We start from the raw sequence: 15,045 nt of genomic DNA, 5'->3' as shown, positions 1-15,045 counted from the left end.
TTGATGTTCCTCTGTTGCAAATAGGCCTCCTTTTTAAAAGATACTTTATTTAAGCTCAAACATGCGATCGACCACCAAAGGAACACTTTTCAAAGTGAAATCTGCTATGAAGCTGGAAAATGGAAAACAGATTCAAATGGATCTAATCTGATTCCTGCAGGAGTACTTTTGTTGAAAAAAAATTACTGGTTTACAGAAATATTGGCTTTCAATATTAAAACCTCCCAGAGATGTCAAAGAAACCCACATGAGTACCACACAGACACCACATTCCGTTTGAACACATCTAAAGTGTACTCCTCCATGAGGCAATGATCCTCTGTGGGCCTGATTGAGCTAAAACAAACTGTTCAGGGAGAGATATAACTTAACTTGTCTGATGTTCAACTGTCCCTTAAGAAACTTTTGTCAACTTTTGTACATGTATCCTTAAACAAATTCTTTTTCTTTTTCTTGGTTTTCCCTCTTACCTTTCGTTCACACTATAAATGTTTCCTTCTGTCTTCACAGGAGAGACAAATGTAGGCGCCAAACTTCTAAAAGTTAAGAGAAACACATAAATTCAAAACTAAAATCAAGTATAACTTATTAAGAGTGGATTTTATGCTATGCACTAGGCTTTTTTTTTATTATGAGTCAACTATTAGAATAGCAGGGTAGCAAAGGTTCTAACCTTTGTCTTAAGAAACAATGGGGTTCTCTGTGCTCTAACAATTTTTCACTCTTTTCCTGTGTTTTTCAGCCTTAACACATTGATTGCCAGCATGCCGCTAGCCTCTTTTTCTCCCTTTAGACTCAAAACCTTAGGAAATCTGTCTTGTTGAATTCTCATCCTGGTTGTGTTTCCTTTGTCATTTATTCCTTGCTGGTGGTAAGCCTCCTACAATTGGAAGTCCAAATGCCACCTAAAACTAAACAAATACAAATTGTTATCTTCCCTCCAGGCTTCCCAGGTGGCGCAGTGGTAAAGAATCCACTTGCCCATGCAGGAGACACAGGGATGAGGGTTTGATCCCTGGGTCAAGGAGATCTCCTGAAGAAGGGCATGCCAACCCAGTCCAGTATTCTTGCCTGGGAATTCCCATGCACAGAGGAGGCTGCTGGGCTACAGTCCAAGGGATTGTAGAGTTAGACAACAACAATCTTCCCTCCAAGTCTTGGACTCCCTTGACACCATCAGTGCCATGACACTTGCCTGCATCTCATTCACAAGGAACAGTCATTTCCTTTTTCCTTTGCATCTTCTTCACCCAGCTCTTTAACTCTATTCCCTCAAGTCATGTCTACTCTTCTTCTACAGTCTGTCTCACAAATTCTCCTCCTCCCCATCACTGGATCAGTCTGATGGCCTGACCATCTCACACACAGACCTCGCCTCTCTCCATCTGAACACCAGCATCTGGCATCATCTTTCTGCAAGTGTTACCTACTGTTCAGAATGTACTGGTGCCTCATAGTGGCTCCTGCTGCCGTCTTACTCCCACTGCTAACTGTATTCATATCCTTGCTTTTCTCTTCCGTTCAAGAGGCCAAGTCTTCCTAATTTACAGCACATCTGATCGTTTATTTCTTCCCTGAGTTATGATAACATTTCTACCCTACCTGCTTGTCTGCAAAATAATACACTTCTCTCTCTCTTTTTTTTTTCGGTTGTGCCATGTGGCTTATGGGATCTTAATTCCCCCAACCAGAAATTGTACCTGGCCCTCAGCAGTGAAAGTGCCAAGTCCTAGCCATTTGGTCACCAGGGAATTCACATAATACATTTCTCTTAAGAATACCTCTACAAGCCCACTTCTTCTGTTAGACTTGTCCAAAAGAATGCACTTAACCAATTACTCAACCAATAGCCCCATAGGCCTTTGTGCCTACAATGTATTGTGTGCATATGTTCAAAGACTTCTCTATGTATTTAAAATTATTTGTTCGTAGATTTCAAGATTTCTGTGAGCCTTAATCATGCTTTGAATTCCTGAAACTCCACTCAAATAAGGGCATACAATACAAATACTGAAGACTTCATAAATAAGATGAATAAACTAGATCTGAAATAAAACTTCATTTCTAAATAAGTCCAATGCATGATGATACTCACCTCTTCACCTTCCTGGAATTATTTCTGGAACCGTCCTATAACAAAAGAAAATGGAAAATAGTTTCAGACGGTTAACTCAAGTATCCTGCTTCTCTTGGCCATCTTTTCTCCTGTACTTCTAGATGGTTCTCTGACCACATTTCTTTGTCCTTAAGATTAACAACCTCATCAATTTATATGCTCTCAGCAAGCCCTGCTTTCAGTGTACTTGTCTACATCAATGTTCTCATCAATTATAGCAAAGACAGATATGATAAGAAGGTCAAAAAACACAAATTGTAGGGGCCCTGAGATTCAGTGGTTAAGACTCTGCAATTCTATTCCAAAGCAGGGGGCACGGGTTTGATCTCTGGTCAGGAAACCAAGACCCCATATGCTGTGCAGCACAACAGGGGGGAAAAAAAAAAAGAACTGCAGGGCATGTTCTACAGAAGCACTGATTCTCCAGGTATAGAATATGGCTTCCCAAATGATCCTCTGGCCAGCAGATCTCAGCAAGAAACTATGCATTACAATTACTCACAGTGCTAGTAAAGAAAACAGATGGGGCCCAGGGATCTAGTTTAAAACATTTTTAGGACAAATCAATAATTTAACATTTAGCCAAAAAAGAGGAGTCTTTGACATATCTCTCAAAAATTAACATAGCTCTTTTTTAAGCATATTCACTTTTATTCTGGTAGGTGTTGTGTTGTTTTAACAATTTTAGTAGGTTGACACTGAGTACAAACATCAGACTAAGATTTCTTGAGTTCCTATCACCCACCAGCCTCAGTTTTGCACAGTGACTGCATTATGATTAATTCAGACATTCTGTAAATGGACAATATTTTCTCCAGTCTCTTCTATTACAAACAATTTTGCAAAGAACATGCATATACATGTATCTCTGTGCACACATATATGTCTTTCTCTAAAAGACATATCTAGGTGTAGAATTGGCAATACAGCTGGCACACCCTCAACTCCGCCCAAGTTGCTCCCTAAGACAGTCAAGGCCAATTTATACATCAGCCAGCAACATATACTATTGCTGTAACAGCACATAATAGGCACAACAGGAACAGAGCTGTGTCAACACTTAGAATAGCCAGACTCAAATTTTGCCAATCAGATGGTTTAAAATGGTATCTAGCTGTTGTTTTCATTTGCATTTTCCTGATTATTATGAAGTGAAGCATCCTTTCATATGTCTGTTGCCCCTTTGGGTATCTCTTTTCTAAACTGTCTGTTCAGCTCTTTTGTACATTTTTTCTTTTTTACTGAGTTGCTTATCTTTTTCTCATTGATTTGTTTGTAGTTTAAAAAAATATTTATTTGACTATGCCAGGTCTTCGTTGCAGTATGCAGGGTCTTGTTCCCTGACCAGGGGTGGAACCTGGGCCCCTTGCATTGAGAGCATGGAGTTTTAGCCACTGCACCAACAGGGATGTCTTTCTAGTTCTTTATAAATATAATATTTTGATAACACTAATCATCACCACAAAAACTATCTGATTTTTAAGTTTAGCTCTGATTTATTAAAACAGAAGCAGAAATCTATGAGTGAACCTTCTAAATACCATCCAATTGATAGAAGAAAAGAAGCCAGATTATAGGAATACATGAAAAATACAAAGGTGAGTAGGGAGAGAAAGATGGGAGTGAAGAGCAGAAAAATTTTGCATGTGAGGAATGGGAGTTAATAAAGAAAGGAGAGAGAAAAGGCTGCAAAATATTTTGATTTAATAAGAGCCCATAAAAAAATTGAAAAATTATGACAGGTACTGGAGGTCACTTTTAAATGGGGAAACACAAAGGAAAATAAGATTAACTAGGAAAGTTAGAGACTAATACTATACCCCTGGAGACACGGAAGAGCTGTTTAATGTGCCACTGTTGTTATCACTTCTTTCTGATGCATTTGTTGAGAAGCCATTTTCAGACGGTGATTCAGAACTACTAAAAGAAAAGAGGACAGCTATTAGTTTATGAATTCTACCTATTTTTTGTTGATCACTAATTGCTTTTTCGAAATTCTCCTTCGACATTAAACATTTCCGTAAATATCTGCTCTTTGAGGCTGCAATCTGAATTTGTTTGTCACACTGGTTTGTCCATACTTACGATGTACTCACTGCTGGAGAGTTTCTTTCGACATCACCACACGCAGCACTGAAACAATCTCTCTGCAAGATTTAAAAGTACAACTAAGTGACTTCTTATAGTAGCTTAGTCTCTGTGAACCAACTCCCACATTTATTTCCCCATATTTACCAAATTCACAGCCATAAAGAATTACAGGATTAATACATTTTTATGGATGTTTGATCTGAATTTAAGAAACATTGAGCTGTCATGAGAACTGTGATCCTTCTGAAGCTTCATGGCCACAGGGCTCATTGGTGGGACACAGCATGAAGGAGTGCTTTTGCTATGTGACTGGCTGTCTTGACATCACCTAAATATCATTTAACTTCAAATCAACTTCAGAGAGAATTTTAAAACATAGAAATCAAATCCCAAGGCAGTACATACCATTGTTTCTGATTCTATCTTTTCATAAGCCAGTTTGGCAGCCAACTGTTTTGCCTCCTGTTTAGTGGAACCCACACCACTACCATATTCTTCTTGTCCAATTTTGCATATATAATGAAATCTAGGAGAAATGATAAAGAGTATTAAACCAAATACCAAAAACCAGTAAACGTAACTCATGTGTTCTCAGAAAAAAAAACACACATTAACAAAGGGCTAAATATAACACCAATTTAACAGATTAATAGTTCATATCTTACTTAATTTAAAATTTCAACGAGGGCTTCCCTGCTGGCATTGTGGTAAAGAATTCGCCTGCCAATGCAGGAGAAACATGGGTTCAATCCCTCATCTGGGAAGATCCTACATGTTGTGGAGCCACTAAGCCCATGTGCCACAACTACTGAGTCTGTTCTCTAGAGTCCTGCAGCCACAGCTACAGAGCCCATCTGCCGCACCTACTGAAGCCCACACATCCTAGAGTCCATACTCTGCAAGTGGAGAAGCCACCACAACGAGAAGCCTGAGCATGGCCACTAGAGCGTAGGCCCTGCTTGCTGCAACTAGAGAAACCCCACGCAGTAATGAAGACCCAGCACAGCCAAAACTAACTAAATAAATAAATAAAAATTATATTTAAAAAAGCAAAATAAATATATATATATATATATTTTTTTTTCAAGGAGATGGCTAATCAGTTTACCAGAATAACCAGCATTGGCTAATAGCCCAGCTTCCATTCTCTAGGGAACGTTCTAACTCTTTGCTGCTTCATTGAAAGATGTGGCATTAAGGTACCAAGTGGTGATTTTTTAAAATTCCCCAAAAGTCAAAAGACATGGAGGCAGAGAAAGAAGAAAGAGATCTAATGAATTTTTCAGAGATGTTCAACTGCTAAGATAAAATCCGTAGAGGCTTCTACAGGAGAATAATAAGGTGACAGTGTTTTGGAGGACATGGGCCAAGTGTATCTAACTTCAGCTCTAACTTCAGCATTTTCTGCGCCCACTGCCCCCCGCCCCCCATGCTCATGTACACAAAAACCTAGGCAAATCCTCACAATGCAAAAGCCCCATGCTGAAGTCACTTAATTTTCATATGAGCTACAAGGATGCTTGTAGTTAGGCAAGGAGCCCTGGACAATTATAGAAGAACTATATTTAAGGTGGCAAAGCAACAGACATGGCAATTTATATCATGGAGTTACCACGTGGTGCTACAGAATTATGGCAGTATTATTCATCGTGGATGGAAACACTCTACCAGTGAGTCTTCCCCACTAGGCTCTGAAGGGAAATTAGGGAGCTGGGCTGAAGGACTCGATTATTTCTGTGGCTCCTGTTTTTCTTCAGCACTCCCTAAACAGTCTTCTTTTCTTTAACAATCAAATGTTAAAGCACTAGGTCAAAGGAATCAAACAGGTGAGCTACGGGAAAATAAAATAGCTCTTAATTTATGGAGACTGACTCACAGAATTCACTTTTGACTCTTTCATTCCAGTGAATCCTATCACATTTTTGTCTTCCTGGTTCTGGCCTAAAAGCCATTGGGGTGAACAGTAAAATTCATAGAACAGTATCCTAAAGTGGGGTGTTTGGACTATTCGCCTTTTAGAATTTTTGTCCTTCTCTCTCATTTAACTGATTGGTTGTAGCTGAGAAACAACCTTCTTCACACTCATTTTCTTTCTGCTTTTCCCAGTTCAAATTCATTCTTCATCCTCATCTCCAAAGTCTTTGCCCACTGGTGAGACGTTCTCATTATCTCTGACTGAACTTCTCATCCATCCCCCTCATCATATCCCTCAAATCCTGGTCTCCTCACCATCCAGGGTGAAAACCCAGTCCTTATTTATTTATTTTTGGTTGTGTTGGGTTTTTTTTTTTGCTCTGTGGGCGTCTCATTGTGGTGGCTTCTCTTGCTGCGGAACACAGGCTCTGGATTGCAGGGTCAGTAGTTTCGGTGCTGGGGCTGAGTTGCTTCATGGCATGTGGGATCTTCCTGGACCAGGGATCAAATCTACCTCTCCTGCATTATTGGTGGGTGGATTCTTAACCGCTGGACTACCAGGGAAGTGTTTTTATTTTTCCTTTTGTCTGCACAGCATACACGATATTCGTTCCCCAACCAGGATTCAAACTCATGCCCCCTGCATTAGAAGCTTAGAGTCTTAACCACTGGACCAGGGTTTCCTAAACCTATGTTTCACCAGGAACTTCCCTAAACCCATTCCTTCTAATACATAGTACTTGCCTAGAGAGTGACACTATTCAATAAAATCTGAAGGCCAAACATCTCCATTCTGACAAGAGTGGAAAGAGACTCAGTCCACACATGTGGCAGGGCTCTTCTCACACAGCCACTGTGACCTCAGGGATGGGAAGGTCTTCACCACCTGACCTCTCTTAGATTTCCTGCAGACTAAACCACCCAGAGAGATCTCAGAAATAAAGGATTTCCCAGATTTGATCTATTGTGGGATATGGGTGCCCAGACTTCAGCAATGAAGCATTTTAATATTTTCATTACAAAGATGTCAAACTGCAATAAGGTCATAAAAAACCTTCTCTGCATAATGTACCAAAAAAGACAGATATTTTTGGAAAATTAGACATGAAAATAAGGTTGCTCTATTGCTTAGATATAGTGAAACAGAAGGAAAAACAACATCTCACCCTTCGGGCCCATCACCCTTTGATTTACATTCTTCATAAGTTACACATAGGTTTTTCTTCTGGGAGATCGTATTAAGACGGCCTATGTAATTCTCAATGGGTGGTCCTTCTGGAATATTTGTTGTCAGCTGAGATGAAAAACTAACTGACTAAAAGAAAAAAAAACCCATAAGGATAAATTTTAACAAGAAAAGACATTACATATTTTCCTTTTAAAGTTTCAAAAGGGAAAACAAAATAGTCAATTTTCTTGTTTATCTAGGTAAAACTATAAAGCTTTCTGATTTGTTGTATCTTTTGTAATCTCAAAGGACAAGATAACACATACTGAAATAAAGTTATATCCTAGATCACAACTTCATAGGAAACAGGAGTAAAATACATTACTCCTTCCACTATTATCTGCCCCTTTTAAAATTCCCAATCTGTCAAAATCTTGTCCAAAGTTTTTCTACTTTGTTAACTTTGTCAAAGAATTTTTGGTTTTATTGACCTTCTTTATTATATCTTTGTTTTTTTCACATCAATTTATTCCCTTTTGTTATCACAGTCTTACTTCTGCTTTTTCGTGGGTAAAGGTATTCTATTGTTCTTTTTCTGACTTCATGACTTGGTTTTCTGGCTCATTAACAATTTATAAGTTTTGGGGGTTTTCCTGATTTATTTTGCTCAATTTTGATTAAAAGGGTGACACCTTCTAGTAAAATTATATATATATATATGTATATATATATATTTTTTTTTTTTTTTTTGCTGCACTGTATGGTACTTGGGATCTTAGTTCCCAGACCAGGGATCAAACCTGTGCCCCCTAAGGTGGAAGCCTAGAGTCTTAACCACTGGACCACCAGGAAGATCCCAGTGAGTAAGATTTTTCATGAAAGTATCTTGAATACTGAAATTCTGAAAAATTTTGAAAATTTGAGAATGATCCATTTTTGTCCCACATGCAAAATGACTTCCTGCCTCATTTTACAGATGCTGCTCCAGTGTTGTCTGGTTTTTAATGGTGGTGTGGGCAGCATGATTTTTTTTTCATTTTTATATTTTGTATAAGTTCTTCTGTCTGGATACTTGTAGGATTCTTTCTTCATCCCTAGAGCTCAGTCCTTTCACAAAGGCCAATGTTGTTCTTGGTGGTTCCATATTTTTCAATATCTTATGAGCCGCTGAGTTGTTTCAATCTGCAGGTAGCTCTTTCTTTATTTCATAAAGACTTTCTACTGCTCTTTTCAGAGACAGCTTTTTCTGTACTAGTTTACTTACTTTGTTTGCATCTTCAGCAATACCAATTATACATATGTTACTTTTGCATCATCTGCCCTCCATATATTAATGTATCATTCTCCTCATGGTTCCTTCCATCTCTGCCCTTCTCCACTGCATTCCCTCAATCAGGTGGAGGGGCTCCTTCCAGAACCTGTTAGCTCATTTCTCACTGTTTCCTTAGAGTATGTCACTGCTGTTGGCACTCTAAATAGGTATCGCCCATCTTGCCCGCTCTTTTTGAGGTGGACCTCTTATTCAGGGTTCTATAGAAAAGAGTCCAGGAAAAAGAATGAACTAAACTTTGAAAGCAAAAGAACTTGTGAATGGTTTTATTCTGCATGTGAGTATTTTCTCACAGGACAGGGCAAAATACCATAGATATTTGTGAGTTCCCTTTCACAATGGGAAAAAAAAAGGTAATTACTCACCTTACGGTCTTTATTAATTATTTCCAAAGCTAATTTGGCTGCAGCGTTTTTGGCTTCCTTCTTTGATCTACCTTCAGTCTGTGGATATTCTTTATCATCTATTATAACTTGATATGTAAACCTGATTACAATGAAAAATTCAAAGAATATCATAAAATTCATGCATTATTTAACTAGCATTCTAATCATAACTGCCTTCTGTGACTACCTTTGAAAATTTTAACCTGTGTTCCACATAAAATAATCATAAGGAATTTGATTTAGGCCATTCAGGTATGACCTAAATCAAATCCCTTACGATTATACAGTGGAAGTGACAAATAGATTCAAGGGGTTAGATCTGATAGACAGAGTGCCTGAAGAACTATGGACGAAGGTTCATAACACTAAACAGGATGCAGTGATCAATACCATCACCAAGAAAAAGAAATGCAAAAAGGCAAAATAGTTGCCTGAGGAGGCCTTACAAACAACTGAGAAAAGAAGAGAAACAAAAGCCAAAGGAGAAAAGGAACGATACACCCATGTGGATGCAGACTTCCAAAGATTAGCAGGGAGAGAGAAGAAAGCCTTCCTAAGTGATCAATGCAAAGAAATAGAGGAAACCAGCAGAATGGGAAAGACTACAGATCTCTTCAAGAAAATTAGAGATACCAAGGGAACATTTCATGCAAAGGTGGGCAAAATAAAGGACAGAAATGGTATGGACCTAACAGAAGCAGAAGATATTTAGAAGAGGTGGCAAGAATACACAGGAGAACTGTACAAAAAAGATCTTTATGACCCAGATAACCACGATGGTATGATCACTCACCTAGAGCCAGACATTTTGGAGTGTGAAGTCAAGTGGGCCTTAGGAAACATCACTATGAACAAAGGTAGTAGAGATGATGGAATTCCAGTTGAGCTATTTCAAATCTTAAAAGATGATGCTGTGAAAGTGCTGCACTCAATATGCCAGGAAATCTGGAAAACTCAGCAGTGGCCACAGGACTGGAAAAGGTCATTTATCACTCCAATCCCAAAGAAAGGCAATGCCAAAGAATGTTCAAATTACTGCACAATTGCACTCATGTTACATGCTAGCAAAGTAATGCTCAAAATTCTCCAAGCAAGGCTTCAACAGTACATAAACCAAGAACTTCAAGATGTTCAAGTCGGATTAAGAAAAGGCAGAGGAACCAGAGATCAAATTGCCAACATCTGTTGGATCATCGAAAAAGCAAGAGAATTCCAGAAAAACATCTACTTCTGCTTCACTGACTAAACTAAAGCCTTAGACTGTATGGATTACAACAAACTGTGGAAAATTCTTAAAGAGATGGGAATACCAACCACCTTACCTGCCTCCTGAGAAATCTATATGCAGGTCACGAACCAACAGTTAGAACCCGATACAGAACAATGAACTGGTTCCAAATTAGGAAAGGAGTACGTCAAGGCTGTATATTGTCACCCTGCTTATTTAACTTATATGCAGAGTACATCATGCAAAATGCCAGGTTGGATGAAGCACAAGCTGGAATCAAGATTGCCAATAGAAATATGAATAACCTAAGATACACAGATGATACCACCCTTATGGTAGAAAGTGAAGAAAGAGCCTGTTGATGAAGGTGAAAGAGGACAGTGAAAAAGTTGGCTTAAAATTCAACATTCTACTGGTAAATAGATGGAGAAACAATGGAAACAATGACAGACTTTATTTTCTTGGGCTCCCAAATCACTGCGGATGGTGACTGCAGCCATGAAATTAAAAGGCACTTGCTCCTTGGAAGAAAATCTATGACCAACCTAGACAGCATATTAAAAAGCACAGACATTACTTTCCCAACAAAGGTTTATGTAGTCAAAGCTATGATTTTTCCAGTAGTCATATATGGATGTGAGAGTTGGACCGTAAAGAAGTCTGAGCGCTGAAGAATTGATGCTTTTGAACTGTGGTGTTGGGAAAGACTCCTGAGAGTCCCTTGGACTGCAAGATCAAACCAGTCAATCCTAAGGGAAATCAGTCCTGAATATTAATTGGAGGGACTGATGCTGAAGCTGAAGCTCCAATACTTTGGCCACCTGATACAAAGAGCTGACTCATTAGCAAAGACCCTGATGCTGGGAAAGACTGAAGGCAGGAAGAGAAGGGGATGACACAGAATGAGATGGTTGGATGGTATTACCAATTCGATCGACATGAGTTTGAGCAAACTCTGGGAGACTGTGAAGGACAGGGAAGCCTGGCGTGCTGCAGTCCATGGGGTTGCAAAGAGTCAGCCACGAGTGAGTGACTGAACAACAACCACCACACAGAATTCAAGCAGTCACCCTAAACAGCAAAACAGTACATCATTTTGAAGCATGGGAAGGTTTATACACTGTTTTTTTCTTTGGAGTCCTCTGAAGTTACCACTTTACATCGAAAAGATTCTCATCATCTTCTCTGGCAGCGTTGCTCTCATGCTAAAGAACTGACCTCAAAATTGTGCCAAAGTTGCTATTCTCCCAGTTTTAATTTTATATGGATATACCCTTTCTTATAGCAACTTACCTAAAATTATGTGGAGGTCCTGTCTTAGCCAGTTCACAATACCTAACTTCTACACAGTTCTTTTGTTGGTATTTATTAAGTTCTTCTATGTAGAAACATGGTGAACGACCAGTGGCCATTTTTTTTCCTCTAGTAACCTACAAAAAAAAAAGAGAATTTTGAAAGAAGTGATATACTCAGAAAATATTTAATTTCCCCAGTTTAGTTTAAGAGATAAAACAGGGTAAGATGACTCTCCTTTATATGACTCATCTCAGCCCCACATAAATCCAGAGAAAACTTTCTTACAAGATCTTTCTTTCTCTCTCGTGGACTACAAAATCAAGTTAATTTTTCCAAGATTTTCTACTTTCAAAACTCAACTGGCCAAAAAAGGATGGGGGTCCTTCTCCTTAACTTTTCTTTCTGCTTCCACTAACAAGTGCAAGTCTGTCCATCTGCTTAAAAAGATAAAAGCCTGAAGGAGGAGGATTAGAATTATTTTTGCTGAGAATAAAAAGGTTGAGTGTCTATATAAAATTTATGAAATCATGAAGGATTTAGCTGTACGGACAAAGATTCTCCTATGAAACCCCACAAAACTTCCATTTGAAATTTTCAGAAGTCAGCTTTAGGACAATTTACTTGGCAGACACATTAGGCCCTAGTTTATGGTTCTCACTGGACGAAGATAGTAACAATGATTCAAATTACAAATAAAATCTAAAGAATATAGAATTTAAATATAAGAGCCAAAGCTATAAAACTTTAAATATAAGGGTGAATCTTCACAATCTTAGATTTGGCAGTGGAATCTTAGCTATGACAGCAAAAGCATAGCAACAAAAGAAAACATAAATAAACTGGACCTCATCAAAATTAAAAATATTTGCATATCAAAGGACACTAAGAGGAAAATGAAAAGACAGTCTTCAGAAAGGGATTTTTATAAATAATATATCTGATAAAGACCTAATATCCAGAATATATGAAGAACTTTTACAACTCAACAATAAAAAGAGTTAAGAAATTAAAAAATAGGCAAAGGATTGAATAGATATTTCTCCCAAGAAGACATACAAATGGCCAACAAGCACACGAAAAGATGTTTAATATCATTACTTATTAGACAAATACAAATCAAAACCACAACTAGATTCTACTTCACACCCACTAGGCTGGTAAAAATAATAATAATATAGAAAATAAATGTATTGGTGAAAATATAGAGAAATTATAAACCTCATATATCGCTGACGGAATGTCAAGTAATGCAGCCTCTATGAAATTTGATGGTTCCTCAAAAAGTTAAACTTAGATTTACCATAAAAGTGAAAGTGAAAGTCACTCAGTCGTTTCTGACTCTTGCGACCCCATACAGTCCATGGAATTCTACAGGCCAGAATACTGGAATGGGTAACCTTTCCCTTCTCCAGCAGATCTTTCCAACCCAGGGATCGAACCCAAGTCTACCGTATTGCAGGCGAATTCTCTTACCAGCTGAGCCACAAATACCACCCATCAATTTCACCCCTTTGGTGTATATCCAAAGAATTGAAAAACAGGTTTTCAAATACTTACACAGGAATATGCAAAACAGCACTAGTCACAATAATCCAAAAGTAGAAACAAATCAAATATCTATCAACTGAAGAAAGGTGAACACAATGCTGTACATCTACACATGGAATCTTATCCTTTAAGATATCCTTTAAGCCCCGAAAAGGATAACGTATTGAAACATGCTGTAACGTGGTTAAATGTCAAAACATGCTAAATGAAAGAAGTCAGATGTAAACAGTAACACAGCATATCTATGATTCCATCTACGTGAAACATCCAGAATAAGTAAATCCATAGACAGAAAGTGGACCCTGTTGACCTCTTGTTTCTTATTAGCAAGCTCTTTTGATTTTCCTTCTTCCAAGGTGACAAGTTCTTTCTGACACTCCTTAATCTCCACAGCCTTTAGATGCTGGAGTTTCCCCCAAGACTTGGTCCAAAAACACTATTCTCTTCACTCTATATTTTCTCCTCAAGGAAATTTCTCTCATGGCCATGATTTCACAGATCACCTATTTGTCATTACCTCTGAAATTTATACATAATTTATGAACCTCTTTCTGAGTTTCAGAGCTCTCTATCCAACCTCTCCACTTGGACATCTTAATGGCTTTTAAACTCCAAAAATCTAAAACTGCATTTATAATCTTCTCTCAGACTGGTTTAGAGTTTCCTTCCTCAGAAAATGACTCCACTGTCCACCCATGTCTGAAAGCCATGAATCTGGGAGGCATCCTGGACATGTCCTCTCCGTGCCTTCTGATCTATACCTAAGCCCTGTCCTCCAAATCCTTTGACTTCTCAGTGATGTCTAAAACCACCATCCTGGTTCAAGCCATCACCGTCTCACTCCTGGACTGCTGCAAGAACCTCAGAACCAATTCCTCACGGTTGCTACAATTTCTTCTCTAACCTGCAGCCATCATGATTTTTTAGTAGAACCTCTTTCTCATTGTTGTAAAATAAACATAACATGAAATTTGCCATTTTTAAGTGAACAATTTGTGGGCAAAAGCATTTTCACAATGTTGTAAGCCCACCATCACCATCTATTTCCAAAACTCTTTTCATCTCCCCAAATAGAAAGTCTGTACCCACTAAACAATGACTTCCCATTTCCCTTCCCCCTCAGCCCCTGGTAACCACCATTCCATTTTCTATGCCTATACATTTGCCTATTCCAGGTATCTAGTATTAGTTGAATTATACCATATTTGTCCTCTTGTGTTTTAGCTAATGTCTTCAAGGTTCATCCATGCTATATGAAGCATATATCACAATTTCCTTCCTTTTTAAGGCTGAATACTATTCCACTGTATGGATATCCCACATTTTGTTTATCTATTCATCTACTGATGAACACTTGGGTTATTTCCATCTTTCGGCTATTGTGAATAATGATGATATGAACATTGTTGTACAAAAATCTATTCAAATGCCTACTTTTGAATCTTTTGAGCAGACACCTAGAGGTGGACTTGCTAAATCATATGGTAATTTAGAGTCAACTTTTTCAAGAATTGTCAAATTACTTTCCACAGTGGCTGTACCATTTTGCACTTCCATCAGCATGCACGAGGGTTCCAATTTCTCCAAATCCTCACCAACAGTTGTTATTTTCCATTTTTAAAATAGTCGTGTCAGAATCTTTTAAAACCTCACTTCAGTCATGCAGCCTCCACAGGCCATCTGAATTGTTTTTGTCAAGGTTACCAATGGCTCCCCCACCTCTGCAACTAGTCAGTGGTCTGTTCCCAGCCCTTTTCTTCTTGACACATAACTGGCACAAGACATGGTCGCTCCTATGTCCCTCCTTACCCCTTTGCTTGGACACTTAAGATACCATCCTCTCCTGGTTTCCCTCCTTTCTCACAAGCTATTCCTTTTCTGTCTCCTTTCCTGGTTCCACTTCATCATCCTTTCTTTTAAATACTGCATTGTCTCGGGGTCCAGGTCTCATATCTCCTCTCTGCTCTA

At 38.4% G+C, this 15,045-nt stretch overlaps 1 protein-coding gene across 3 annotated transcripts in view; it reads right to left on the bottom strand.

Annotated features, from left to right (window-relative positions):
* EIF2AK2 (eukaryotic translation initiation factor 2 alpha kinase 2) overlaps nt 1-15,045 on the bottom strand; it is a 30,339-nt gene that overhangs the window by 13,670 nt on the left and 1,624 nt on the right. For 2 of the 3 annotated variants that reach the window (XM_086327445.1, XM_086327448.1), the window contains exons 2-9: nt 11,527-11,663; nt 8,985-9,105; nt 7,288-7,436; nt 4,613-4,733; nt 4,202-4,263; nt 3,937-4,036; nt 2,096-2,130; nt 471-536 (exon numbers count right to left, since the gene is read on the bottom strand). In XM_086327445.1, the coding sequence (XP_086183571.1) occupies nt 471-536; nt 2,096-2,130; nt 3,937-4,036; nt 4,202-4,263; nt 4,613-4,733; nt 7,288-7,436; nt 8,985-9,105; nt 11,527-11,645 (773 nt within the window). In that variant the 5' untranslated portion in view covers nt 11,646-11,663. The remainder of the gene's footprint in view (nt 1-470; nt 537-2,095; nt 2,131-3,936; nt 4,037-4,201; nt 4,264-4,612; nt 4,734-7,287; nt 7,437-8,984; nt 9,106-11,526; nt 11,664-15,045) is intronic. The other variant, XM_086327446.1, reaches the window with a different exon arrangement.

The sequence above is a fragment of the Bos grunniens genome, chromosome 11, assembly GCF_055505025.1.
Source record: "Bos grunniens cultivar Pamir isolate PY7600 chromosome 11, Bosgru_T2T1.0, whole genome shotgun sequence".
Taxonomy (NCBI): Eukaryota; Metazoa; Chordata; class Mammalia; order Artiodactyla; family Bovidae; genus Bos; species Bos grunniens.
The sequence above is the reverse complement of the archived record's forward strand: the minus strand, read 5'-3'. Positions and strand labels throughout refer to the sequence as shown.